The 26,094-nt window shown below is 37.0% G+C and overlaps 2 protein-coding genes across 2 annotated transcripts; one reads left to right on the forward strand and one right to left on the reverse strand.

The window, feature by feature from the left end:
- Window positions 1-613: 613 nt before the first annotated feature.
- On the reverse strand, window positions 614-4,241 carry LOC103031924 (ADP-ribosylation factor-like 2 binding protein). The gene is made up of 7 exons (XM_007249168.4): window positions 4,127-4,241; window positions 3,709-3,778; window positions 2,749-2,810; window positions 2,441-2,547; window positions 2,265-2,350; window positions 1,496-1,592; window positions 614-955 (listed from the first exon to the last, which is right to left on the reverse strand). Exons 1-7 carry the CDS (start codon window positions 4,146-4,148, stop codon window positions 848-850), a joined length of 552 nt encoding a protein of 183 aa, XP_007249230.3. The 5' UTR covers window positions 4,149-4,241; the 3' UTR covers window positions 614-847.
- A 2,180-nt stretch (window positions 4,242-6,421) lies between these two features.
- On the forward strand, window positions 6,422-25,364 carry arih1 (ariadne ubiquitin-conjugating enzyme E2 binding protein homolog 1 (Drosophila)). The gene is made up of 14 exons (XM_007249167.4): window positions 6,422-6,917; window positions 9,217-9,284; window positions 9,439-9,583; window positions 13,881-13,973; window positions 14,180-14,235; window positions 15,046-15,112; window positions 15,396-15,502; window positions 16,294-16,336; window positions 17,663-17,734; window positions 17,818-17,948; window positions 19,212-19,269; window positions 19,444-19,704; window positions 19,937-20,049; window positions 21,010-25,364. The coding sequence occupies exons 1-14, from the start codon at window positions 6,633-6,635 to the stop codon at window positions 21,092-21,094; spliced, it is 1,584 nt and encodes a 527-aa protein (XP_007249229.2). The 5' UTR covers window positions 6,422-6,632; the 3' UTR covers window positions 21,095-25,364.
- Window positions 25,365-26,094: the final 730 nt, after the last annotated feature.

Raw genomic sequence — 26,094 nt, forward strand, 5'->3', positions numbered from 1 at the left:
CTCTATGATTGAGTAGAGAAAACATTAGTAACTGAGAAAGAGAAAGCAGATGCACTGGTCTATAAAACACATTTGGTATAAAAGTTGAAAAAGGCCTGTTTAGTGCATATGCCCACTTCTTTCTCTGACACCTTCACCACAGTCATTGAAATGCTCTCAGCAATGCAGACTTAAATGTGTTGGTTTCAGCAAACCTCCCCTGGTGGACCTTTTTCTTTACGGTTTGTGCAATAGACTGCTCACAATAACCTATAATCATAAACCATTCAATAGTAGGCATATCATATGGTGCTCACCATGGATTTCAGAAGCCCTTTTGATTGACAAGGTGCAAGTAAATATTTGCTATATGTGTTAGAAGTCATTGAAAAAAGAGGGAGGTGCTAAAGAGGAGTGAGGATATGAAACTGTTTCTTACTGAAATCAGGCATCTGTTGAAGTGTACACCTCATCATGAAACAACACTCATACTGAAACCACTTACTACACTCTTACTACAGCAGATACTACATCCACTTGTAATAAACCCTAAAAATGTTAAAGAAAAAAAAGGAAAGGAAATCTCCTGGTAAACCTTTGAAATACTGGCAGGAACCACAACAAAAGCAGGAAGTGTTGGGTAATGTCAAGTTTAAATATTAAACCAAAGCAAACATGTGATTCCCCATCATTCAGCTGGTATGGCAGCAAACAAGGTTCCTGAAGCTGGAGCAAAACTAACCCAACATGACATGACTGAAAAAGCAGAAATAACAAGTTGGGTTGTTGTGCTATGGCTCTGATTTTAGGGGAATGTGAGTGATGAAATAATTGTGATTAGATGTATGAAACATCATTGCAGCTTGAGTCAGAAAGAGCCTGATGCTGAGCTGGAAGTGACCGTTGTGGAAGTAACTGTGCTCAAAGATTTCACCACCAGGCCAGTACTTAGGTCCAGTCCTCGTCCCTCACGTTCCTGCACACAAAGAACACTAGAATTAGAATTACTGTTAACATGCTACACATTGCAAAGAAGGAGAACGATTGGAATACACACTGTCTTTAAAATATTGCAAAATAAACCTAAACAGTATATAGTGGATACAAAATACCCTCTGCTGCATAGTATTTGAAGCATATTTTATATATTCAATATTTCAAGTGTATTAGGAACATCACAAAGTAATTACTTTATACTGTAAAAAAAATACTTTAAGTGTGCATAATACTTTCTTTTTGATAAGCTGCCTTCCTAGGCCAACCTTAGAAAACATCAACATAGCAAAATGCTTGACTGCTTGAGATTGTTTTTTTTTTTTAACACACAAAAATGTGTTCAGACTACTGTTAACATACTGACTGATTCTGTACAAACATGTTAAGCTGCATTTACAGTATATACTTGTATAGTTCACATTAATCTACTGTTGTTATATTGTAAAGTTTCAAACAAGAAAAATGGAAAACAAAATCGATTCTGTCTATTACAGCAAAATAAAATAAAAAAATGACTTACCGCTCTGTATTCAATAAACATTTCTTTAAAAGCCATAAAGTCTGTAAAAGTGAGCAGCATGTCAAATATATCCCCTGAGACTTCATCTTTGTGTTGCCTTAAATAGAAACATTAAATAATTGAAATCAGTCTAAGTGCAACAAGTAACACAATGCCATTCATAAAATATCTTAATGCAAAAAAAATAATAATTATAATTGTAAAGGCTGGGCAAAAATATTGTATATACAAAAATGTGCACACAAAGAAATGATTATGCACAGCAGTATGACTACGTACACTAATGAAAATGTGCATATTGTAATTCTGTGGTATGCAAAGGTGTTGATTTCCTTGCTTACATTAGACATTTTGTTGAATTTCTATACGAAAATAAGTGGAAAATCATCGGCATGAAACAAATATTGCACTTCAGGACACAGTTTTTTATTTATATAAAAAATATTAATGAGTTTTGCAATATGCTACATACCAAACTGTATTTTGAGTATACTAGAAAATGTAAACTTATTAACACCCTTATTAACACTCTTATTAATTTAATCAGGGATGCGAAAACAGTTACCTAAATTGTTTATTTTCAAGACTTACCTTTTTTTTCATTACCAATAAATACATGTAGTGTTTAGCACTGATATAATATAAACACATTAATACAAGTGATTAAATAAATCACTAATAACTAATTTACTTTATTAAATATTACACATGAAAAACAATATTGTATCTGGAAACATCGTAATGTGGGTGAATAATTAAAATAACTTACTTCAACGAATGAATGAAATCATTCATGTTAAACCCAGGAATTCGTTCCATCAGTTGATGTTCCAGATGCTTTTCTAAGAGATCAACCTAATGAAATATACAAAAGCATCATATAATAAAACCCCCAATCACAAGAACTATATATGTGCAACTGAAAGGAAACATAAAGCAGCTTACATATTCATTAAAAATTGGTGTATAACTGAGTTTATTCTCCTCTGAGTCATCAAACTCCAGGTAATATTTCTCCATAAACGACTGCTGAAGATTCTGGAAGTCGTCCTCTGTGAAAATAATTCAGTCTCATTTATAATATTTCTGCAGTTACCTATTCCAAGACAGAAAGCATAAATGCATGTTCTGCAGTACTAGTCAGTGTTAAAAAATTTACCTTACCAATTTTAAAAGGCCTAGTTATTAATTACATATGAAGTACTTAAAGGAGGATTAACTGATCTGTGATGAAAAGTGTACAGAAAGCTTACCCATTATGATATCCTCAATGTTCCCTATTACAGTGTCAAACAATGCCTCAGCATCCGATGATCTGTAGAAGAAATGAATAGTACTTCAATAATCAAATTTTCAGGAGCAATTTTATTTTTTTTCTTCCATCTTTACAGATATATTTCTATTCTGGGTGACTTTTTACTTCAACTCCCATATTTTTAATTCCACTATATTCTTTAAAATCTAAAACATAAATGTTTGTATGTGCCTAAAGATTAATATATCAATACAAAAAAAAGCAAGTACACAAAGCAGGTTACAGTGTGAGTACGGTTATTGGACATAGCTACCCATTGCAAGCATTCAATTCAATATCAATGCAAAAATATCATATTTTGGAAGCATTATGTCAGATTAAATTATACAGTGTATGCATAATATATATGCAGTATTGTAAAGTAACACTCATTTGTGAACCTGTGTTTAAAAAAATGTTTATTAAATTTAAAGAAATTTCGAGAAAATCTTCAAACAATGCTTTCCTTGTAGGCAAAGGGTTATTTTTAGCTAATGAAAAAAATTGCCTTCAGAATGTTGCTTTCATGCTAATTTTAATAGACAGTGTCAGACTAACTATAATATTCTATTGAAAGATTGGTGTAGAGCATTTATTTGCAGACAATGAGAAATGGCTGAAATGACAAAAACATGCAGCGCTTTCAGACCTCAAAAATGCAAAGAAAAGTTCATAAAGTTTTCAGAAATCAATATTTGTTGGAATAATCCTGTTTTTAATCACAGTTTTCATGCATCTTGGCATGTTCTCCTCCACCATTCTTACCCACTGCTTTTAGATAACAGTTCAGCTTGAAGTTCAGCCAAACGTTTTCAATTTGGTCAAATCAAAGAAACTCGTAATTTTTAAGTTGTCTATTATTTTTTTCTAGAGCTGTATATGGTTTAGGTCGCCACTGCCTGGGAGCGTCAGTTCTCACCTTGACACAGCAAAATCCTCTTCCTCCAAGTCTTGCATCTCAACAATGTTGTCGCGGCTTCCGAGCAGATCTTAAAACATGCAAAAAAGAGAGAAAACCTTTAACTAGCTAACGTTACTTAGCGAACTAGCTACTTCACTTTTATACACTCATACATATTCACCAACTTTAAAATTAGCCAATGAGACTAGCTACATGTGTATACGACATATTCAAATTAGTTAGTTAACTAGGTTAGCGAACTAGCTAACGCTAGCTGATTTAGAATGGTTAAGATATCATGCTAACAGTTAGCTTATGCTGACTAATACTGTAAGCGCTAACCAGTAAAACCGACTTTCGTAAATTAACAGGCGAATTTTACTTTTTTTCACTGATATGTTTTCACAAATATTATGAACTGAATCCCATAATCAACCTCGCTCTTGAATATCCATCATAAACAGCTAGCACGCAGCCCCGCCACCGCTCCGGCTCTGGCTGCCACGGCAACGGGAGAACGCGCACTCCCAAGAAACGAGTCCGGTAAAAACACGCGATATTATTTGGTTCCGGTGTTCTGTCGAGTTATACGATCCGTCCATTCGTTCTCCCTAAAGGCACCGCACATGCGCTTGCCTACATTTTTAATATTTCTGGTATGTTGTATAATAATTTTGTGGGTTAAAATTAAATATAGTGCAGTGCTAGTACGTAGTATATTTGTAGTTATTTGTGTGCCTTAAAAAATCCGCAGGTAGGCTATTTCGATAAGCCGAAAGCATTATATTAGAACATATAAGGAGGGTATCTGAATACCTAAATTACTAAATCAGGATCAAAATAAGGTAATATGAATGATAAGAAATTGTTTTTTGTATTTTTATGTGAATTGCAATTTACACGTAATAATAATAGAAAGTTCAGATTGTATAAAAGAGAGTTATCATTATAAAAACACAAAAGCGTTAGAAATTGCATGCGCAATGCAGGTAAGTAGCACAGGTGACACAAGTCAAAATAATACTTGTTGGATTTCGTGCTTTGCTGTGTTTAATCCACGATACAAAGCGCTACATATTAAATATCTTTGAGTAAGTCAGGAATCGATGTTCTTTGTGTATTTTTGAAGTATGTGTCATCTTTAATTGCTAAAGATGTCAGCAACTGTTCGAAGAAAGGTGTCGACGTTATTGTTTTCATAGGTTTAGAAACAGTCCAATAACTAATGGTCTTGATTGAAAATTGACAAACACTTTAGCTACTTTAGCTAAGCTTCATTCAGTTTTACATATAATTCAACCAATGTACCATGGATATCTGAGAGCTTTCAGGGGCCAGGTCCACAGACGACGAGAAATAATTGTTGGTGCTGATTGTGCCACATAGCGTTCAGAAAAAAAACTGCGCTCTTTAAGTCTTCTTACATTTGACCATTTTACCTGATTTAATCTAAATATGGGGAACACAGGTTGAACACAGGACAGAGAAAGGCTCAGGCCATGTTACAAGACACAAAAACACACGTGCTGTGTTAATAAGCATATTCTAATAGGAGAGGATCTATTTCGGATTCCCTAAAACACAAACTAGCCCAGAGAGAGTCAGTACTGCTGTTTTTTTTGTTTTATATCAGTTTTAGCTATACATATACACTGCAAGTATAGTTAGATAGTTCTGTCAACAGCATTTGTTATGTTGGCTTCAGTGTATTCATTGTAATAATCTGTAGTTATAATATCTAGGCTGTAAACATGTGTTTCCTTTATAATCGGATTAATAGTAAGTAATAAAAAAATTATAAATTTTTTAGATGTTTTAAATATTAGTTTTTATATGTTTTTTACTTGTCAGATTTTATAATCATGATACATTAAGAAGAATTAAATGAAAACCTCTATATTCTGATTCTCAAAAAATAGAATTTGACAACATTTACAGAGTATGTAACTTTAGTTTTTAAACTCGTGTAAGCTGTATTTTTCTGTAATACTGTTAATCTTATGGAGCTGTTTTGCGTGCCCTTGCATAGTCTACTTTTGTGTATCTTTTGATTTTCTTCTGGTAATATTTACCCCTTAACATGCCTTGTCCCGTATACAGTTTTTTTTATACCTGATTTTTTCTGCAGTAAAATAACTTATTTACATTCTGAAATTTTGAGGACTTTAAAGACTCCTACAGGACACTTGGAGAAGCTGCATGTTTACTCTCTACTTCACTTAATAAATCCAGCTCAGTAACAGGAATGAACCCAAATTCTGAATGTTTGACAATAGATGTAACACATAATAAAACTAAAGGTTTGGAGGAATTTAAATGTTTGATTTGTATTCATTTTCATTTGAAAAACGTTCAGGGAAGAGACAATTTTATGATTTTAATCATTATATTTTGACATTAGCAGATTTACTTTAATATGTTTTTATATTTTCTATTACAATTACAGTTATGCTTTTCAATAATTTTCCTTATCAAACGTGAAAGCTTTTATGTAATGCCTGAATAGAAATTCTAAAGGTGTAATGTCAGGCAGACAATTGACAAAAAATAATTCAATGTTAAGGGGTTTATTGTGTTTTTAATTGTTATCATGTGTTATCTTTTTGTACATTCAAAATGGTGAGTCTCTGTTCCCAGAATAAAGCATTGAATGAAATATCTTTATTTAACACGCGCGAGGCTCAAGCTTATCGCACTCTTTTTTTGGCACGCGCATGACGTAAGTCTCCGTCAGTGGGTGACGCTGCGTCTCTTTGTTGGTTCAGCAGCAGGAGCGGCAGCGCTTCTGTTGTTATTATTTTTCTCCGCAGTTGAAATAGAGGAATGCTGGCGCTCTGAATCGCTCAGCTCACAGATCTGCTTGTTGAATTGTCGCTGTGTGTGTGTAGATTGTCGGTGAGCAGCTGAAGCTTGGCTTGTCACGACCTGAAGTGAATCTAGGAATGGACTCGGACGAGGGTTACAATTATGAATTCGACGACGAGGAAGAGGAGTGCAGCGAGGACAGCGCTGAGGAAGAACACGAGGACGACACCCTGGAGCTCGGGGACGTGGAGCTGGTCGATCCCGTCGTGGCTGGGGGTGAGCGGGACGAGTGCGGGGAGACCGGCGGCAGCGGCCTCGGCCCCGGACAAGACGAGGAAGACTACCGCTTTGAAGTTCTCACCGCTGAGCAGATCCTCCAGCATATGGTGGAGTGTATCAGGGAGGTCAACGAGGTCATCCAGGTGAGTGTTTTAAGGCAAAATGGGTGAATTGGGGAGGCTTTTCGTGCTGGACGGTTAAGCAACAGGTGAAATCCAGGGTGTAAAATTAGCTAGTCTGGCTAACGACGTTAACTAAACAGAGGAAAGGAAACTGGGTCACAACCTCATCTGCCTTCTTAACCTACAAATAACAGTGGACTACTGTTTGTTAAACCGAACTGTATAGGTGCATTTTACAGTTATCTTAATCTAGTTAGCTAGTTATTAGCTAATGGAGTTAATTAACCTAGCGTTCATAAGCTAACTAGCTTAGTTATTTGAATGTAAACAGATATTTTCGAAGTTAGCTAACTAGCTAGGTTAGCTAGATTAGCCTATCTGCGTTGGGCAACTAGGCAACCGTCACCAAGCTAACGCTAAAATCACTGACTAAACCCGAACTAAATGAAACGATAAAACTATTGGCTAGTTAGCTGCTAACTATGGTTGTAGTCATATATTTAACGTAGCTGGCTAAACTGGCTATCCGCTAAGCTGTTTAAACAACTAGCTAGGTTAGCTAAGCTAGCGTTAGGTATATTTTGTTGAATGTTTCCCCTACACATTTAGCTATTTAAACAGCTAACACCTAACGTTAGCTAGTTAGCTTGCTAACCTAGCTAGCGGTATTTTTATATATTCCCCTAACCACTTAGCTAACTACCTTTAGCTATTTAACAGGCACCAAGTTAGCTAGAGGCTTGCTAGCTATATTTTTGTCTTACCCTAACCAATTAGCTAACTGTTAGTTGGCTTAAGCTATTTGTACAACAAATCTAGCGTTATCTATAATGATTTGCTTTTTGGTTTTCTAGCCATCTAGTGCGCTAGCTACGTGCAAACTATGTTAGCTCACGCTAGCCAGCGCCTTCTTGTTTACGTTAAAGATACCTTTCGCTGTTGAAAGTTAAGCCAGCTAAGCTACCTAACCTAGCTAATAATTCAACTGACAGCATTTGTCAGTGTTGTACAACTATAATGGTTTTCATTCGTTCTTGGTTTTGGCCTAGACATTACCACTAACTCTAATTTATTGGGGCGAATATTATCATCTGAGTTTTTCTAGCGTTAGCCAGCTTAGCCTCCTCTCCGGGCTAGCTTCTGTTCTGACAACAACATGGCGGAACTGGTGCCTCATCATGGCTGTTATGTTTGATAACTGGCTTAAATATTGTGTCCAAAATATGAAAAAGAACACTATCCACAACCATCAATCCCCACTGTAGATAATATAGGTTATTTTATATCTCGAGTGGTCTTTATAATGCTGTAACTGCTCCAGGAATTTGACGGGTCACTGTGTTTTTACTCTAAATCTGTCAGCCAAGGCGTTAGCTAAGCTAGCTAGGTTAGTAGCGTTAGGTTAAGTTATTTTGAGTGTTTTGCTGAATATTCGTTAGGCCAGTGTTCACACAAATAAAGAACTAAGTTATATCTCTAGTTATCTAAGAATCTGCCACCAAAGTAGCCTATTTTATTACTGCTAGTCTTAAGTGTCCATTTTAGTCTAAACCTGCTTCTCGTTTGTAGGCCTATGTAGAATACCGACTTGCTGTACATGAATATTCATGAATTAAAACCATCTGTTTGATCTGATGGATTCTTGTCTATCTGTTATTTTGTTAATCCAGCTGTCAGTCACAGTTTAATGCATCTATTTTTTGAACAGTTTGTTTTTAGATTACATAAACTTGACAAGACACCAGAGCCACTGGCATGACATGGGGTTTCGCCCCGCATCTATAAATAGATGGAGTTTGTCTCTGTGTAATGTGTGGTGTACCATGCAGTAAACCAAAATATTATTAAGTTGCAGTAAATAACATTTTAAATGCTTATAGTTAATGTCAATCTGAGTGATTGAGGTTGGTGCACAATAGGTACTTCTTCTATCAGGGCCCTTGCTTCTTAAGGTTATACTTCAAAAGAAGTGCGTGCACCAATGTATGTATAGCTGTATTTTGAATATAGATTCAATAGACCGAAAATGAACTAGTATAAAGATAATTCCTTACCTGTCTTGGATGTCATATAACAAAAATCTTGGTGTGTCCAGCATGGGTGCTACACTGTGCTAAACATGTCAAACAAATATCCCTGATATGCTTAGTTTATTTAAAGGTGCTGGTAAACCTCCCTTCTTGGTCAAACAAAGGAAAAAAGCAGTTTATTGAACTGATAACTTTGACAGCATGCCAGACCATTAGTACTTTGCCATTTTTTTGTGTAATGCACAAATGTTTAGAAAAAAGTGGACTAATGATGATTTCTTACATTACAGAATCCTGCAACGATCACAAGAATACTGCTTAGTCATTTCAACTGGGATAAGGAGAAGCTCATGGAAAGGTAACCCAATGTTGAGCCTTTGTCTACTTTATTTTCTATGAAGCCTACATTCTGTTTATGTTGTGCTTTATTTTTCCCTTTCAAGGTGCTTTTATGTATTTATATATTTACAATTCCGTCTAGATAATTACAGCTTGTGTACTTTTTCTTCCAGATACTTTGATGGTAACCTGGATAAGCTCTTTTCCGAGTGTCATGTCATAAACCCTAGTAAAAAGTCACGGACACGCCTCATGAATACACGATCATCAGCGCAGGACATGCCTTGTCAGATCTGTTATCTCAACTACCCTAATACGGTCAGTATCTTGTGCTGCTCTGTTATCATAAAACATAATACAAGTTATCCTAGTGTAAACTGGCATTCGTATTTGGCCAACATAAACCACTGTAGTCCTGGGCAGAACCTATAACAGGCTTAGATTAGTTTAAAAGTTTATGCAGTGTTTACAGTATACACTTTGTGGTCTAGTAACCACAAAGTGAGAGGTGATGTTTAATATTGTCTTTGGTTGGTAGCAGCTTCATTCTAGACTGCTTCAAGCATCAGGAAGGATTTCTGATGAGCTGTTCTCACCACTAATCTCTTCACTGGATTACACAAATGATATACAAAGTAGTAGAACAGACAAACAGAAGAGTCAAAGGCTCTGCAGAGACTCCGAAAGATGTTGGTGTGGGTGTGTTAATGTATGTGTTTATTTATCAGTTTTGTTTGTGTTAAGATGTATCTGTCATCTCACTGTCACTGCTGAAGAATTTAGCGTAAAAAAACGAATGCTGAAAGTTCACTCTTTTGAATTTGTCAGGGTCTAGAAGAACCTACTGCTGGCTTATTGAGATGGCCTTTATTTTTATGATTGTCGTACTCACTGAAAGATGAATGGGAATGGAGCACAGTGTCCCTCAGGGTGTTCTGTGCCGCAATGTGCTGCTCGCTTTTGGTGGCATAGGTTAGAATTGGAATGTGGTGACTGTAAGAATGCTGAAAGTCTTCGTCTTCTCAAACATAAGAGCTTTTTTTGTTTTGGGTATTTAGTATTATTTTAAAAATATTTTGGAGTACAAAACTTAAAATAAAAAACTTTATTAAAAAAAAAAAAATGGAGCATTCCAGGGTCTTGCCACTCCTGCAGTATAATGGTAGAGGGGGGATAATGCAGTGTTTGCCGTTAATGGAAAGATGCTGCCAGCTTGGCATTAGTAAGCCAAGTTTGTTTTGGCTGCATACAGGAGGCAGTGGTTTGCTGAAACGTTTGATTTCGTTCTATGCTCCCGAGTGGCTGTTTAACAAAAATGCAGCATACACAAACACTGCCCAAGGCTGAAATTGAGTCCTGTTGACAGTCTTTTGGATCTCTCCATTTGCTTAGTGCACTGGATGTAGTGGTACAATCACTATGGTCAGGAGCTAAACAAAAAACATATCCTTCGTGTTTGCAAAGCATGTTGCTAGTGATGTCCTTTTTACGATTTTTTAAGTTAATGCTGCCTGTTGGCTGATACCATTCGGATCCAATCTGAGCTAAATTGAAGCTTTAAAAGTCAATGCCCAAGGCTATCGAGTTGCCTCAATCTCTTACAATCTGGTGTCACTGGATTGAATTGATACATTACAAGAAATTGTGTATCATGTATTGTTGTGATTAATCCAGAAATTTGTTGTTTGAAGTTCCTCATAAAAATAAAGTCTTTCTAAAGGGAATAGGTGAATAGGTAGTATATCTTGTTGCTTCAGTTAATAAGCATTATTATGTTTACATGTTTACATGTTTGAGGTCATTTAGAACCTTACAAAGTACAGACACAAGATCTTGCATGACTGGAGCAGCTTTTAAATTGACCTTGTTAACCTCAACTACCTCTGTGTACACTTGCAAAGTGGCCATATTGCTGTACTGTTTCCACAACAATCTTTAAGTCATTGTAGGTTGCTCATGCCTTTAAGTGGCAAATGATCCCTAATTTCTTTTCTTTTACCAGTAGGAATTCCTAATGAATCAGTCTGGTCTCTAGAAGTTATGTTGTTGCAAAAACATTTATTTTTTGAAATTACTGTCTGTAAGAAATACGCAGTTAAAGCTGAAAATGTTCCTATTCTGGGGCCAGACGTACTGTGACATGCCTAAATCAGGGGATAACAGTTGTGTACTGATCTTGAGTTTTGTATTATTGCCGTGATAAAGAGCACACATAATAAATTGTGTTATGTTGTGGGTGACATTGAATGTTAGTCAGTGGATGGGCCAGTGCGTGGTAAGGATTGTGGCTGGTGGCATCACTATGTAACAATTGGCTAGTTCACTATGTAAGAATCATATTAATGTATTAAGTAATTATTTGCAAATATAGACTGCCAGCTCAGAGACCTATTTAGTACTATATTGCACTAAAAATACTGGTAAAAACACTAATTCATCCAGCAAACACAATTTCCTCTGTTTATTCTAATACATAATAAACACTGCTAAGCTTAGACTGCATGATCATTTTGCCTTTCAAGGTTTTCTCCATGTTAGATTAGGCACTTGTTCAAAAATATTAGGGAAGAGAGAAGTGTAAGAGAATTTGAGGTAACGTGTCAATAACATTACAAAAATGTAGCTACAGCTACCAGCTTTACCATATGGAAACACATTTAGTGGCAGCAAAGTGGAGGAACATGGTGAAGGACTAGGTGGAAAATTACACATTTCTGGCATGCTGTGAAATCTTGAAAAATGCCATGAATGTAAATACATTACAACTACTTATTTTTGTTTACAGTGTCTAGGTTTCTTATTGTTGCTCTGAAATAATGTTTTTAAACTATAACATTGTTTACTAAAAGTGTGAAATTATGAATATAAGACTGAATTGGTCTGATGTAAAAAGTAAGATGATATGGCTGTTCAGATTCAGCACCACATATTTGATATATGCAGAATTCCAGTACCACATATGACTCACTGGCCCGAATGAGATTGAAGACAGTTATTTGCAGTGGACAAAGAAAAAAATTTAATAAAATCACATATGTCACATATGATGCAGACTATCAGGGTTTGGTGATTCTCTCCAGTGTAAGCACTTCTTAAGAAGCTGTAGGAGCTACTTCAAATGAAGTGTTTTTGAGTAACTGTTGTTGGTCTCTCTCAAAATACCCAGAACTGAGCCTTTTTGACTTTTAGAGTTAAAATGATAGAAAAGAAGTTATTTTGTTTGCTTGTAGGAACTTTTTGTAGGACAAAGCTTAAAACAGATGTTACAGTTCTTAACTGATAGCCCTGCTAACAGAATTAATACTGGTATATTGATTGGTTAAATGTCCGAATATGACATAGTTTACCTATATATGACCAATAAGTGTTGAATAAATGTATTGACCACTGGTACAAAACACTAAAACGCCAAAACATTTAAAACCCATATTGCTGAAAATTCAGAGTCAAAGAAAACTGGTACTAATGCATATTTATCTTAAGCAACAGCAGAAATGGGATTTCATAGCTGTAATAATTATATGGGCAGTATACCAGGTTAAACTGTAGAATGCAGTTTTGCACATATCTGCAGAGTAAACCTGATAGTTGAGTCGGACCAAGGTCTGATCATGTTCCCACTACAAATTAACTGCAACAGAGTTTGTTTGGGAGTGGGCCAGAATCAGCCACAGTGTTTTTGGGCGGTTGTTTTTAGTATGCATCTAAGTGCAATTGTCATATTTACACCTAAACAATTAAAAACAAACTTTGCTGAATAAACCAGACTTAAAAGTCCAGGTGTTTAAGTCCCCTCTGAATTTGGTTATAATGCTTGCACCAATCCCAGATGTATGGATGGCCTATTGGTAGAGTCTGTAGGTATGGTTGAAATGTTTATCAAACCTTAAGTGACCAGAGGCTGAATCAATGCACTGGCAGAATGTATGCTTGCTTCCTTTAATAGCAGTAGCAGAAACTCTAGCTTTAAAAACTAATTGTACTGAAGGGGTCTTTATTCATTTTACTTAAGAGATTATCATTCATTAGGCCCATGGTGCAAACTCAAACATCAATCTACAGCAAATTCTGGTTAATGTATATCAGAGGAAATAAACATGGCCATAACTGTATGACAAATCAATATAGTGATGCATCAGATATATGGATCAGTGTTAAAGCAGCATATGAGTGGACGAGTGAATCCAAGCAGAAAAGAAAAAAATGCAATGATTAAGGAAAAAGGATGTGTGTATACAAGCCTGTCACCTATTTACACCTGTTCATCATCACAGTTTTTTGGGCAGAAAAGTGTGTGGGAAATAGAGATGTAAAAAAAAATATATATCTTAGTATTGTGATATGTTGGGTAATAATGGTTTGGTTCTGAAAATTACATTTATAGTTTTTTAATTGTTAGTTTACTTAAAAAGTGGTTCATTTAAAACCCCAAACACTAGGTGTGTGTTCAGATTTTGTATTCAGATCCCACTTTTCTCATTGGATAAAAAGTTAACTTTTCTTTATTCAGATTTATTCATGATTTCTAATGTCTGTTCCTTTTTCAGATTTGACTTGTTTTAGAGCTTAGGGAATTAGGAATAAAGTGTATTAATTGATCTTTTTTTTATTGCAGTACTTCACTGGCCTGGAATGTGGCCACAAGTTCTGCATGCAGTGCTGGGGTGACTACTTAACAACCAAAATCATAGAGGAAGGAATGGGCCAGGTACACTTACTTACGCATTACTTTGTCTGCAATGTTTTTATGTTGTGCCTTTTTCTCTTGTTTGTTTTCATACATGATTTATTTCCCCTCATTGCATGATTACTTGCTACTTTTAAAGTATCTCTTATGATCCATAATGAATCCTGCTGTGTCTGTCTATAATATATTACCTGTATAGCAATATTTATATTGCTTCTTCATTCCAGACCATTTCCTGTCCTGCACATAGTTGTGACATTCTGGTCGATGACAACACGGTCATGTAAGTGCTTGAGTTTATTTTTCTGTTTATGTAAAAGTTTTCTGATCTTGTAAGGCACCAGTCCCCATCCCTTACTGCTTTTGTTCCACTGTAGTGTGTAATAATAACAGTGGGAAGACTTCAGCCTGTCTGGAGCTCAATCCAAGCAGTCCTGCAGAGGTGTGACCTGCAACATGCTCTCTGTCTCGCAGCTTAGCTGACATAGTTTACACTCAGGCAGAAGTAGGACAGCCCCAGTCTGTCACCAGGCCTGAAAGTGCGAGCTAAGGCTTGCCTCCCATCCTGCCAATTTTAAAAGTTGTGATCTGATAGATGACCTATTGGTTTTATTATTAGCAAATAACATAGTTCAGTGTAAACATACACTGTGTAGATGAATTGTTTGTATCCACATAGATGCTGAGGGTAATCTCCTGTTTCACCCTGCTGTAATTCCCACAGTAATTGTCTTAACCTACATACTGTCCTCACAGCTTGGGCAGTTGTGTGGGTGCATGCATGTGTTTACATGTATCTTTGTATTTTATAACTTAACTCCTCTGTAGTTCCTCTTCACTGTAATTACAGAGGTAGAAAGTAACAAGTACAAAGAAAGTATTTTTAAGCTGTAACAGAGCTGAATTATATTGCATTTTTCCTCAAATATCACAATGTTAAGAATATTCATTGGCTACTCTGTAAAACAGGCAAGATGTTTCTATGAAACATACCCTAGTTTGTGTTTAGGCTAAAATGGAAATTCTATTTGTCTGTATCTTTTTGGTCTTGTAAAATGTAAATTTAATATTTTCTATGTCTGTCTTTTTCTAGGCGACTGATAACAGATTCAAAAGTGAAACTAAAGTACCAACATTTAATAACCAATAGTTTTGTAGAGGTAAGTTCACATTTACCTGGTTGGTTTTACTTGATTAATTTAACAAAAATGCAGTTTAGGATAGTACTTGCTTTAAAACAATTTATCTTAGCAGAGCTAATGTTTCTATAGCCTATCAAGCTTGTACACTCCAGTACTAGCTGGATATGTTGCAGGATTGGATCAGATTTACTTTTCTCCCCCTCTGATATTCAATCCAATATCAAGATGGTCCCAAAATACAATCTCTAGTTTTGATGTTGTGTGGCTATTTAACGTCTTTCGTCTCTTACTCTATCTGCAGTGCAATCGACTGTTAAAATGGTGTCCTGCACCCGACTGCCACCACGTCGTCAAAGTCCAGTACCCCGATGCCAAGCCTGTCCGCTGCAAATGTGGCCGGCAGTTCTGGTAAGAGACCTCTGAGGCCTACATATCAGATTGTGTGCACAGCTCTGCAGACCATACGCCGGCCAGAGGGTTTTGGTGCCTGCTCCGTTCCCTGGCCTTTCTTCCTGGCCAAGAACCTGACACGCTAGAGCTCACCCTCTCCTGACAGCCCTGGGGCACCTTGTCCACTCCTCTCAGTTTCCTGTTTTGTAGTTTCCTCCTTAATCCCTCCAACTGGAGCACCACGCTAGTATAAACCGATTACCTGCTGTGGCTTCCCATTGCCCTCACGCTGATTACTGCTGACATTGCTACTCACTGATAGATTTCAGCTGCTTTTGTTTTCACTTAAAAAAATAAAAAATAATACTGATACCGACGCTGACATACACATTTATGAAATACAGAGGTACTAGACAACCCAGGAAGAATTTTTAACTTTAATATGAATATAAAAAATTACATTAAGTCATTGGCACGACCAGTGGCTGCCATTTGTTTTACCACTTAACTGTTAACTGCTACTAAGTATTGTTTTTCGGCATATTATAAATACATCAGCAAGTATCGGTTTGAAATATTGGGCATATCGGCCAGTTCCAGTGATTCTACAAAAAAAAGATCAGCTGATATTGATATGATTCTGATTTTATCATGTATCCCATGTAGCAATTAAATGATTTTAGGCAAATTATTCTTTTTTGTTTTGTAAGAGGTGCAAATCTTAAGTAAATTATTTCTGTGTAACTGATTCAAAAATAGCATTCTAAATATACATTTTTAATATGCTCCAATTTTGTTTCTCAATCCAGCTTCAACTGTGGTGAGAACTGGCATGACCCAGTGAAGTGCAAGGTATGATCAAATCTCTTTCTCTCACTTTTTTTCTTTCTTATTTTTAGCATGGTTAAGTAGGTATTTTTGGTACAATACTTTGTGTTAAACAACATATAGGCTACATTCTCTTCCAGGCTATAATGAATCAAATTGGATTTTTTTATGCCCAAATGTGACGCATGTAAAATAGTTTCAAGTCAGATTTTGAATCACCTTCGTACTTGCTCCTAGTTTGGAAATCTATTTAATTTTTAAAGGGATGCTTCATGTGAACATTCAAATCGGATATCTCACTAGCACGTCTGTTCTGCCTTTGCTTGCAGCTAGCTGATTGGCTCTCTCTGTCTTTATCAGTAAATGGGCGTCAGTGTTCATTCACATTTCAAGCGTCGTGCATGAACGTTATCAGTGTGCGCATGTGTGCCATTTCAAGGACAGATTCTTTAACATTACAGACAGATAAAATGCACTTATTTATAAATAGACAAATCTAATCTTAGAAAAAAATCTTACTTGAATAATGGAGCTTCCAATGTGAACATAGCTATAAAATTGCAAAAAAAAAGTGGCTGTAATTTCTTTTAAATGTGATCTTTTATGTATAAATAGTAAGTGTGTGACTTTGGTTGGGGTAAAAATGGGCTCAGTGCTCTATTTTAGTTCTGCCGGGTATGTTTCATGTACTGAAGCCATGTTGTATTGTTCAGCTATCTAAAAGAAAAAAAAGTTAGACACCCTAAGACCCCTTTATAATCTTATTGATTGACTTATTGATAATCTTATTGTTAATCTTATAATCTTATTGTTTGACTTTATATGTATTATTAATGTTGTACTTAAAACTAAATTAAGCCTTAATATTTGCCAGCTGTTTCTATGGCAATGCAGATGTGAAATTGCAGTGCGACACATCAGATTTCTCTCGTACTAATCTGGAGGTGTATGGATGGTTGTAAGCCGTGCGCATATTCCAAGATCGTTCCCTCAGTGCACAGCAGGGAAGCAGACAGGCACCTCTTCCACCCTCAGTGCTAAGAGCCTCTCTAGAGACATGCCTTGTTATTGCGGGGGTAGTCTTGACAAAAACAAAGGAAGCTTCTCGTCCCTTGTGCCTGTTTGACGTTGATTAGCTAGCAGCGTCTTTGAATGAGCTCATTCTTAACCCTTCCAGCACCTTGTCAGGTTTCATGGTTCTAGTCTATGCATGTCAACTTTTATATGCAACTTTATTCTCTTGTTGGCTCACTTTGAACACTTGGCGTTCAAAAACTCAGTGACCTAGGGCCTAGGGCACAGGCAAGCAGGTTCACTTAGCTCTTCTGTTTCTGTTGTGTTTTTTTGCAGTGGTTGAGGAAATGGATTAAGAAATGTGATGATGACAGCGAGACGTCCAACTGGATCGCAGCAAACACCAAGGTCGGTGGGGTGTAAGTTATGTATGTCCTCTGCTCTGCCTTGTGGTCCGGTGGGATTACAGCTCTCTTCCTGTTGTGCTGCAGGAATGTCCCAAATGCCACGTGACCATAGAGAAGGACGGCGGCTGCAACCACATGGTGTGTCGGAACCAGAACTGCAAAGCAGAATTCTGCTGGGTCTGCTTAGGCCCATGGGAACCCCATGGATCAGCCTGGTGAGTCCAGTTTTGATCACGATGCGTGCGTGACCTGTAAGAGAAGCGCATTTGAAGATTGCTGTAAAAAAAAAAAATAACCCGGCATTTCAATCATTTGAAATGCGACAACAAATTGACTCTGTAAAAGAAAAATGCAAAAAACCTTAGAAGTTGTAGGCTTCTAAAAAATTATAATGAGCATTGCTGTCAGTGTGGGTTTGTATATGCCTAAGTATCTATTTGTGTCTATATGTATTATTATTATCATTATTTGGTCTCTTACACAGAAATGGAACTTACTCACTAATAACATTTAGTTAAATATCTTTAAAAAAACGTTTCAGATGTAGGGCTGGATGATATGGTAATATAATATATTACACAGTATATGAAGACCTTTCATTGATGCATAATATTTCCAATATTGTAATACACAATGAAGAAAATTCACCAGTAGTGGCAGGTTTTTAACAAAATGCCAAACATTTATACCAAGACACTTAATCCAAATAAGATGCACTTCATCCAGTTAAACACTGCTAATTATACTTTTTATAATGAAACCTGCAGTTGGTCCATGTTCTTTAAGCATTTACAGTGTTACCGATATGCACAGAAAACCATGTTATACGGTTTATTTCTAAATGATAAAATATTGTGTTGACCACCCAGAAGCTTTCATTGGTATTCGCTTGGAAAAATAATTCTAATAGAATGTTATAAGCTTTGTTTTTATTTATTTATTTATTTATTTATTTATTTATTATTTCATGTTAAGTTTTGTTTGCTTTATTTTGCAATTGTAAAGAAAACAGCTGATTTAAGCAATTATTTCTTTGTTCATTCACATGTCTGGTCCTTGAATGTTAAAATATTTACGTTTTTTTAAATAGCAACACGTGACTGTGTGTCAAATGTTGCAAAACACTGTATTAATAAAGTTTTACTGCCTTCTACAGTTTCCTCGTTTAGGAATGTTCCTGCCAATGGAATTGGCATAAGGCCTGTTTTCAGATTTTGCAGTCACAGATTTTCTGGGGTATTTGCTTTTACTGTTCACAAGTAGATCTGTCTGGAAGCTTGTGTCCCTGGTCACAACTGAGACAAAAGTTCTTTTGAGTGCACTAGAAGACCATTTGTTTGCAATTTTGAATAAAAGAAATACTGGCTTAAAGATAATGTGAAGATGGTGTTTGTTTATCGTTGTTCTGTTTATGGAAATGAGCGTAGTTGTCAGGTTGTATAAAGGCTAACACTTAAAAAAATGTGTTCTTCTCACAGGTACAACTGCAATCGCTACAATGAGGATGATGCCAAGGCAGCACGGGATGCACAAGAGGTAAAGCAATGAATAAAGCTTGTTTCTTTTCAGCCATTACATATTTTAGAGGTAATTTCAAAACGTGACAAACATGGATCCATTTTGGTTAAGCAGTTTTGGATTCAGGCATCATGGTTTCACACTCTGCTAATAGATAGACTGACTGCTGTGCATGTATCTGTGTGGTTTTAGCGCTCCAGGGCAGCCTTGCAGAGGTACCTGTTCTACTGCAATCGCTACATGAACCACATGCAGAGCTTGCGTTTCGAGCACAAGCTGTACGCGCAGGTCAAGCAGAAGATGGAGGAGATGCAGCAGCACAACATGTCATGGATCGAGGTGCAGTTTCTGAAGAAGGCTGTGGATGTGCTGTGCCAGTGCCGCTCCACGCTCATGTTCACCTATGTCTTTGCCTTCTACCTCAAGAAGAACAACCAGTCCATCATCTTTGAGGTAAGGCTGTGCCATAGACTCTGCATTAATTTGATGCAGAAGTATAAATTAGCTATTAGTCTGTTAGTTCTATGTTTGAGACAGAACTCAATCTGATTCTATGAAGTAGTAGTATAAAATGCATTGTTCTTAAGGTAGCAGTTTTAGTTTAAATAACTCTGAAATAATGAGTTCTTCAGGCAGTAAATAAAATTTGTATGAAGAAGTGTGTTTGTTTATTTCCAACTCTTAGAACAACCAGGCTGATCTGGAGAATGCCACAGAGGTACTGTCTGGATACCTGGAGCGAGACATTTCCCAGGATTCACTGCAGGACATCAAACAGAAAGTACAAGACAAATACAGGCAAGTCTACTAATGCTATGCTAACCGGGGTTAAAGTAGTAGTGTTCAAAGGTAGCATGACTATTTTAAAGGTTCAGCATTTTATATAAATGTGTGTACAACTGATTTACATATTTAGACAAATAGCAAGTATAACTGTACAATATTACTACTTTTACTACTCATGATGTGCGGGGAAGCTGTTTTGGATTCAGGACTATAGGTTGGTGAGACTCTCGCCATTTTATTCTAGTAGAAAAACTGACTCGTGCAGGTGTTTCAGTTGAAATTGACAGGTATTTGTTGCACATTGGACATAAAGGCAATGGACAAAAGTGTGGATAACCAGAAATCAAAGTCTAAATTTTCTGTGAGACAAGTTTTAAACAGGCTAAAATATTATATGCCCAGAGCTCAGTTTGTTGAAGACCAGATTACTTTATTGTAAAAAAAATAAAGAAATTTAAATTATAAAGGATTTTGGTGAAAGTCATCCAACCAGAAACTACCAGTCTCTGTTTCTTTCCAGGGTAGCTAATGCCAGTCTTTGCTTCTTTCAAATCATAAGGAGAACTAACCTCTTTGGGTTTGAACTGGGGTGACAAAATATTGAAAAAGAAAACTGACAGTGGAATACTTTTTTATTTTGCAATATTAATTGCGATATTAATTAGTTCAGGAATTTTCACCGGAATTCACCAAGAGCTAATGAGCCAATTTGTCATAATATTAATAATGCAGTCCATGTATCCAAAATTGAAATAAAGTTAAATTTGGGTAGAAATTATCAGACTCTGTTAGATCCTGAAATGTGAACAGATTCAGATTAATTGAAATTTCTCTTGTTTATTTGTTAAATTTGCCTACACACATGGCCACATTGTGATAGTAATACTAATATTCTATATTGTGCAACCCTTGTTTAAACACTTTGTTTTAATTGTAAGCTTGTAAGTGACTTTGTGCTGTGCTTTGCTGCAGATACTGTGAGAGCAGACGGCGAGTTCTCCTGCAGCACGTGCATGAAGGCTATGAGAAAGACCTGTGGGAGTACATTGAGGATTGAGACAGCGCAGTCTCCTCCCAACACAGACTCTTGGAGAGTGCCTCCGCCAACTAGAGCGCTGATGCAATTGAACCAGGGCAGCACAGGTCTCCGCTGCCCCCCTTCCCTGCCCCCGGCACCCCGCCCAACCGTGCTCCCATTATCCCTTTATATTTTACCCTTTTCTTTTGTGTTGGTTCCTGGGGGGAAACAACATTAAATTATATTTAAATGGAAAAAAAATACATTATTCTAAAATAAAATCTCACATCTTACAGCAGTATTGTTAACTGAGTGATGTGCAAGAAGACTGAGATCCAACAAAACCAGACGGAAACCTTCCTCTTCTGGCTTGTGTAACATCTCTCTCGTTAAATATCTCATTTTCCCCTCATACATCACCTTTTGTTTGTTTTTTTTCCCTTTCATTTCTCTTCCATGAATGTTTTTTTCCAGTTTGATTTTATTTTATATAGGCCTATTTTGTGTGTGTGTGTGTGCGCGTGTGTGTTTGTGAGCTGTGGATTTGTTTTCAAAATGGCTTTAATTGTCCTGACCATGTCCTTTTTGTGCGTGGTGAGATCCATGTATGGGTTGCTGAATGTTGATGGGTTGATTGTATTTGGGGTGGGAAGATTTTTTTTTTCTTTGTTTGATTTAAAGGAAAAAAAAGTTAGTGGGGGGAAAAAAAACACAAAAACAAAAAAGAAGCAAATCGGTATTTTTCAATTTGTACATAATGCATATGCATGGAAGTTAAAGAGCAAGAGTGGCACGTGTTTGCATAATTTTTAAATTTAGAAGATATTTATTCTTTACAGATATTCAGAAAAAAACATGTATATTTGCTGTGTAGATTGAGTATCTCTCCCTGCCTTTGTTTGTCCCTCTTCTGAAGAGGTTCGGACGTAGGATGCTTGACCCAAAGCAGGAGTCCAGATCTCTTCCTATTTTGCTCCACTGACCCACAACCCCGACCCTGACTTCTCCTCCTTCTCCGCACCCTTCTCCCCTCCCAGCTCCCCCTTGGGCCGGAGCAGCGCTGTAGGAGACTGAAGACTGAACTCTGCCAAATGAAACGCAGTATGCCAAGGAGGAGCATTTAGCTTACTGCAAGTCTAAATTGCTCAAAAGCTACTAAGAGCTCGCTGGCACGAAGAGCGGAAGAATTAGAATTGCGCAAATGAGGCCATTCTCAAGTCTTCCTTGAGAAGACATGAACCCTGCAGGAGTACATGCCACACTGACGAAGAATGGTGACGATCTTTTCTAGCACTCCACCGTCCCCTTTCTGGTGTGTGTCTTCCCTCTCCCCTGCTCCCACTTGGGTAGATTTTGAACTGTGATCTGATTTTAAGAGTGATACCAATAACCTCTGAGAGCCAAACTGAGTGACATTCACTCACATATATATCTATATATACATATATAAATATAACCTTTTATATTTTCTGCTTCTCTTCGTCTGTAAAGGGTTCTCGTTCTTCCCAGGCTTTCTTTGCTGTGTGTGTGTGTGTGTGTGTTTGTGTGTGTGTGTGTGTGTGGGGGGGGGGGGGGGGGGGTTTGCAGGTTTGCGGGTGCTGGCACGTATGAATGGCGCTGATAATGAGCTTGGATTGAGTTATTGTCAATGATGATTATGAGGATGGTGATTGATGTAGTTGGTTCTTATATTTTTCACGTCTTTTTTTTCTTTTTCTTATTCCTATGGAGCCCCTGAGGGGACATGGTGCATTTTCTTTTCTTTTTTTTTCAGGTAATATGGACGCATGTTTTTTAGATAAAAAAAACGGTGGGCACTTGATATTTACATAAAGTAATCAGTATTTGCCGGGCAGCATAGTATCAAGTGAGAAAAAATAATCTCTGGTGCTCACTGCGTAGTATCCAGTGTGTATATGATAGTATCCAGTACCCACCACATAGTATCTGGTGTGCACTTGATAGAATCCGATGCTCATAGCAGAGCTTCTTGTGCTTTTGTATAATATCTGGTGCACACTTAATCGTATCCGATGCTCAACACACTATCTGGTCAGTACCTGGTAGTATCCAAACCCACCACATAGTATGCGGTGCACACTCGATTGTATCCAGTATGCATTTGATAGTATCCAGTGCTCACCACATAGAATCCGGTACTCACTGGATAGTTATTTGTGCTCTCTGCACAGTATCTGATGCACACTTGATGGTATCTGCTGCTCACTACAGAATCTGGTGTGCACTTAATAGTATCTAATGCCCACCACATCATATCCAGTGTGCACCATGATAGTATCTGGTGGTCACCTGATAGTACATCATAAAAACATTTACCTGAAAAAAAAAGGCCATGCCCCATCAGGGCCTCCGTATTACCCTCACATCCATATCAAACACTGCAATACCTGCTAGTCTGTCTTTTTTTTTGGGCTGTTCTGCTGTAAAATTTCACGTCTCTCCTAACTCTGACCCTCTGAGCACGGAAAAGGCTCTCTCTGTAGTTGAGCTGATCAGGGCTTAGGTTTTGATCAGTGCTCTGCATTGGAGAGGCTTTCCAGACAAGGCCTGCCTGGTGCCCTCTGGATTGGGTTTTAATCAGGATGCGGGCTTTACAGGAAGTTTGATGGATAAGATTCCCTGCTGTCACCTTGGACAGTGGATGAGCGTGCATGCTGTGTTTGGACCTGCGAGAGCTTTGTTTGTTTAATCCGTGACAACGATGGGAAAGACGTGCCAGTTTGTCCGTGAGTGTAGAGTGTGTGTCTAGGATTGTGTGTGTGTTTGTTTGTGAATATGGGCTATGGGAGTGGTCAAGATTGTTCAAAGGGAGAAGAGGAGGTTATCCAGGGACTCTACAATTGGAGGGAGTTTATGCTTGCTTCTGGTTGTGGGATCAGAGGAACTTTGATTCTGATTCTCATATAGGAGGGGGAAGTAGATCCTAGCCATATATTCTATAAATGAAATGGCTAAATTACCCTTATCTGTTTTGTTTGGGTTGTTTTATTATTTTTTTCTGCCCCAACATGCCTTCATGAAGGGCTGATAGACAGTTTGATGAGCTGGATTAGATGTATTGGGACGGGGAGAACTTGTTGGATAGCGTTGCACACTAAAGGGTACGCAGGAGTAAGACCCTGTCCTACAGCTGTCAGGGATTAGGTCTAGTCTTGGACTACATAGCACTGTGATTTAAAGACTTTAAATTAGTTTACCGATCCAAAATTTTTAGTTTTATCGGATAGGGGTTGGGCCTAGTTGTAGAGTAGATCTTCCAAGGAATTTTCCATTAGTTTTGAATAGAGAGTCAAAATGTGTAGTATCCTGTGCTCACCAGATACCATGCGGTGAGCACTAGATGCTATCAGGATAGCACTTGATTCCAGCAAGGGAAAGAATGACTTTCTACTGGCCCGCATAGTATCTGGTTCACACCACAAAATATCTGGTGGCACTTGATTAGTATCTGGTGCACACCACATAATAGCTGGGGCTCACCACGTGGTAGCTAGAGCACTTCATGTAGTATCTGGTGCTCACCATTAAAAATGAAAATATAGTCTACATCTATTCCTAATCCCTAATAGGTGTAAACTTTTTTTTTTTTTTTTTTAATGGGAAGCCTCCATTCAAAAGTCTGCATAGTCCAAGATTAGTCCTAATCCCTGACTTGGAAACCTAATCTACAGCAACATATGAGGACTGAAAAAATCCTGACCCATCCAGCCTATTGAGAATGAATACACAGGGATCCATTTCTAACCCGTCTACTACTAAACTAAAACCAACACTGCTTCACTTCAGAGAGACAAACAGGCATGGTGGACAGCAGTGTCTGATGCTTTTTTTTTTCTATGTAATTTTTCTGGTTTGGATGTGTAATTTGGGTGAAGTGTTCACTTCACAGCGTCTCTCCCAGGCTGAGCAGAACTTGCTCTGTGTGGGTTTGAGAAGTACGAGTGCAATTGGTCTGTAGGCTGTCTCCGTCATGCAGATCACTGTGGCTGTTCCTGTGTTTCTCAGACCAGTCCGCTTCTCGAGGCTCCCTGCTTATTGTTGGTCCATGTTCTTGGTAGTTGAATTATCCGTTTCAGAGTAACAAAAACAAACAAAAAAAAAACAAGCAGCTACTGTCGTTTGATTGAGACATCCAAAAAAGAAATTTTAATACTTTTCTACATATATCTTTTCTTTATGCTATTAAAATGTTTGATTTCTTATATACATAGTGTAAAACGTGGAAGAAATTAGTTGTCTGTTTTGGAGAAAAATATTAAAGTGCAAAATGTTGCAAATGTTTACTTTTTTTGGCTCCATTTCTGCCTGTTTATTGTGCTTTGATAGCATGAGAGTAAGCAGACTGATTTATATATCCAGTATTACAAAATGAAAGCAAATGTTGTTACAACTATTCCAAAAAAGAAACACTTATGGTTTCGTAAAGAAAGTCGCAAAGGTGTAAAGAGTTACAAGTGTAAGTAAGTGTAATGAATTTTAAAAACAAACAATTGTAAAAACAATTGGTTAAAAGAACAAAACATTTTTTTTGTTGTTAGTGTGAAGAATTCTCAAAGTTGGTAGTGATTTTCATCACGTGAACATTTAAAACAAAAAAATAATAAATTTAAAATAAAAGTAAGAGCTATAAAAAACGATTAAACAAAAATGTTTGGTTATAAAAATAAACATTTTTGTAAAAAAAAAGCCTCAAAATTGCTCTGTGTGAAAAAATTGGGTTAAAGTAAAAGTTATTTCCTTCTTAATGATTACATAAATTAAAGATTAAATTGGTCATTTTAAAATATTGAAGAATAATTTTAGAATGTTTATTGCTCTTAAAAATAAAAGGGTTAAAATGGTTCCTTGACTGATGCCACAAAAGAAGAGGTGCTTTGAATTTTGTAGCATTTAACAATAATAATCTGCAGTGCGTTGTCTATGGAGTTTTAGAACACGTTTATTATCATCCAGGCAAAAACAAAAGCAAGTGAATAGACCTTCTGTATGGAAGAACTTTTATTGAAGGGTAAAGAATG

Source organism: Astyanax mexicanus, chromosome 9, assembly GCF_023375975.1.
Source record: "Astyanax mexicanus isolate ESR-SI-001 chromosome 9, AstMex3_surface, whole genome shotgun sequence".
NCBI classification, from domain to species: domain Eukaryota; kingdom Metazoa; phylum Chordata; class Actinopteri; order Characiformes; family Acestrorhamphidae; genus Astyanax; species Astyanax mexicanus.

Bases quoted from the DNA above. Each gene is read 5' to 3' on its own strand.
- LOC103031924 (XM_007249168.4), bottom strand. From the start codon at position 4,148: ATGATGGATATTCAAGAGCGAG. The intron at 2,351-2,440 runs GTAAGCTGCTTT...ATATTTCATTAG, and splicing joins CACCAATTTTTAATGAATAT to GTTGATCTCTTAGAAAAGCA. The intron at 956-1,495 runs GTAAGTCATTTT...CTTTGTGTGCAG, and splicing joins TGTTTATTGAATACAGAGCG to GAACGTGAGGGACGAGGACT.
- arih1 (XM_007249167.4), top strand. From the start codon at position 6,633: ATGGACTCGGACGAGGGTTACAATTATGAATTCGACGACGAGGAAGAG. The intron at 9,584-13,880 runs GTCAGTATCTTG...TTTTTATTGCAG, and splicing joins ATCTCAACTACCCTAATACG to TACTTCACTGGCCTGGAATG. The intron at 19,705-19,936 runs GTAAGGCTGTGC...TCCAACTCTTAG, and splicing joins ACCAGTCCATCATCTTTGAG to AACAACCAGGCTGATCTGGA.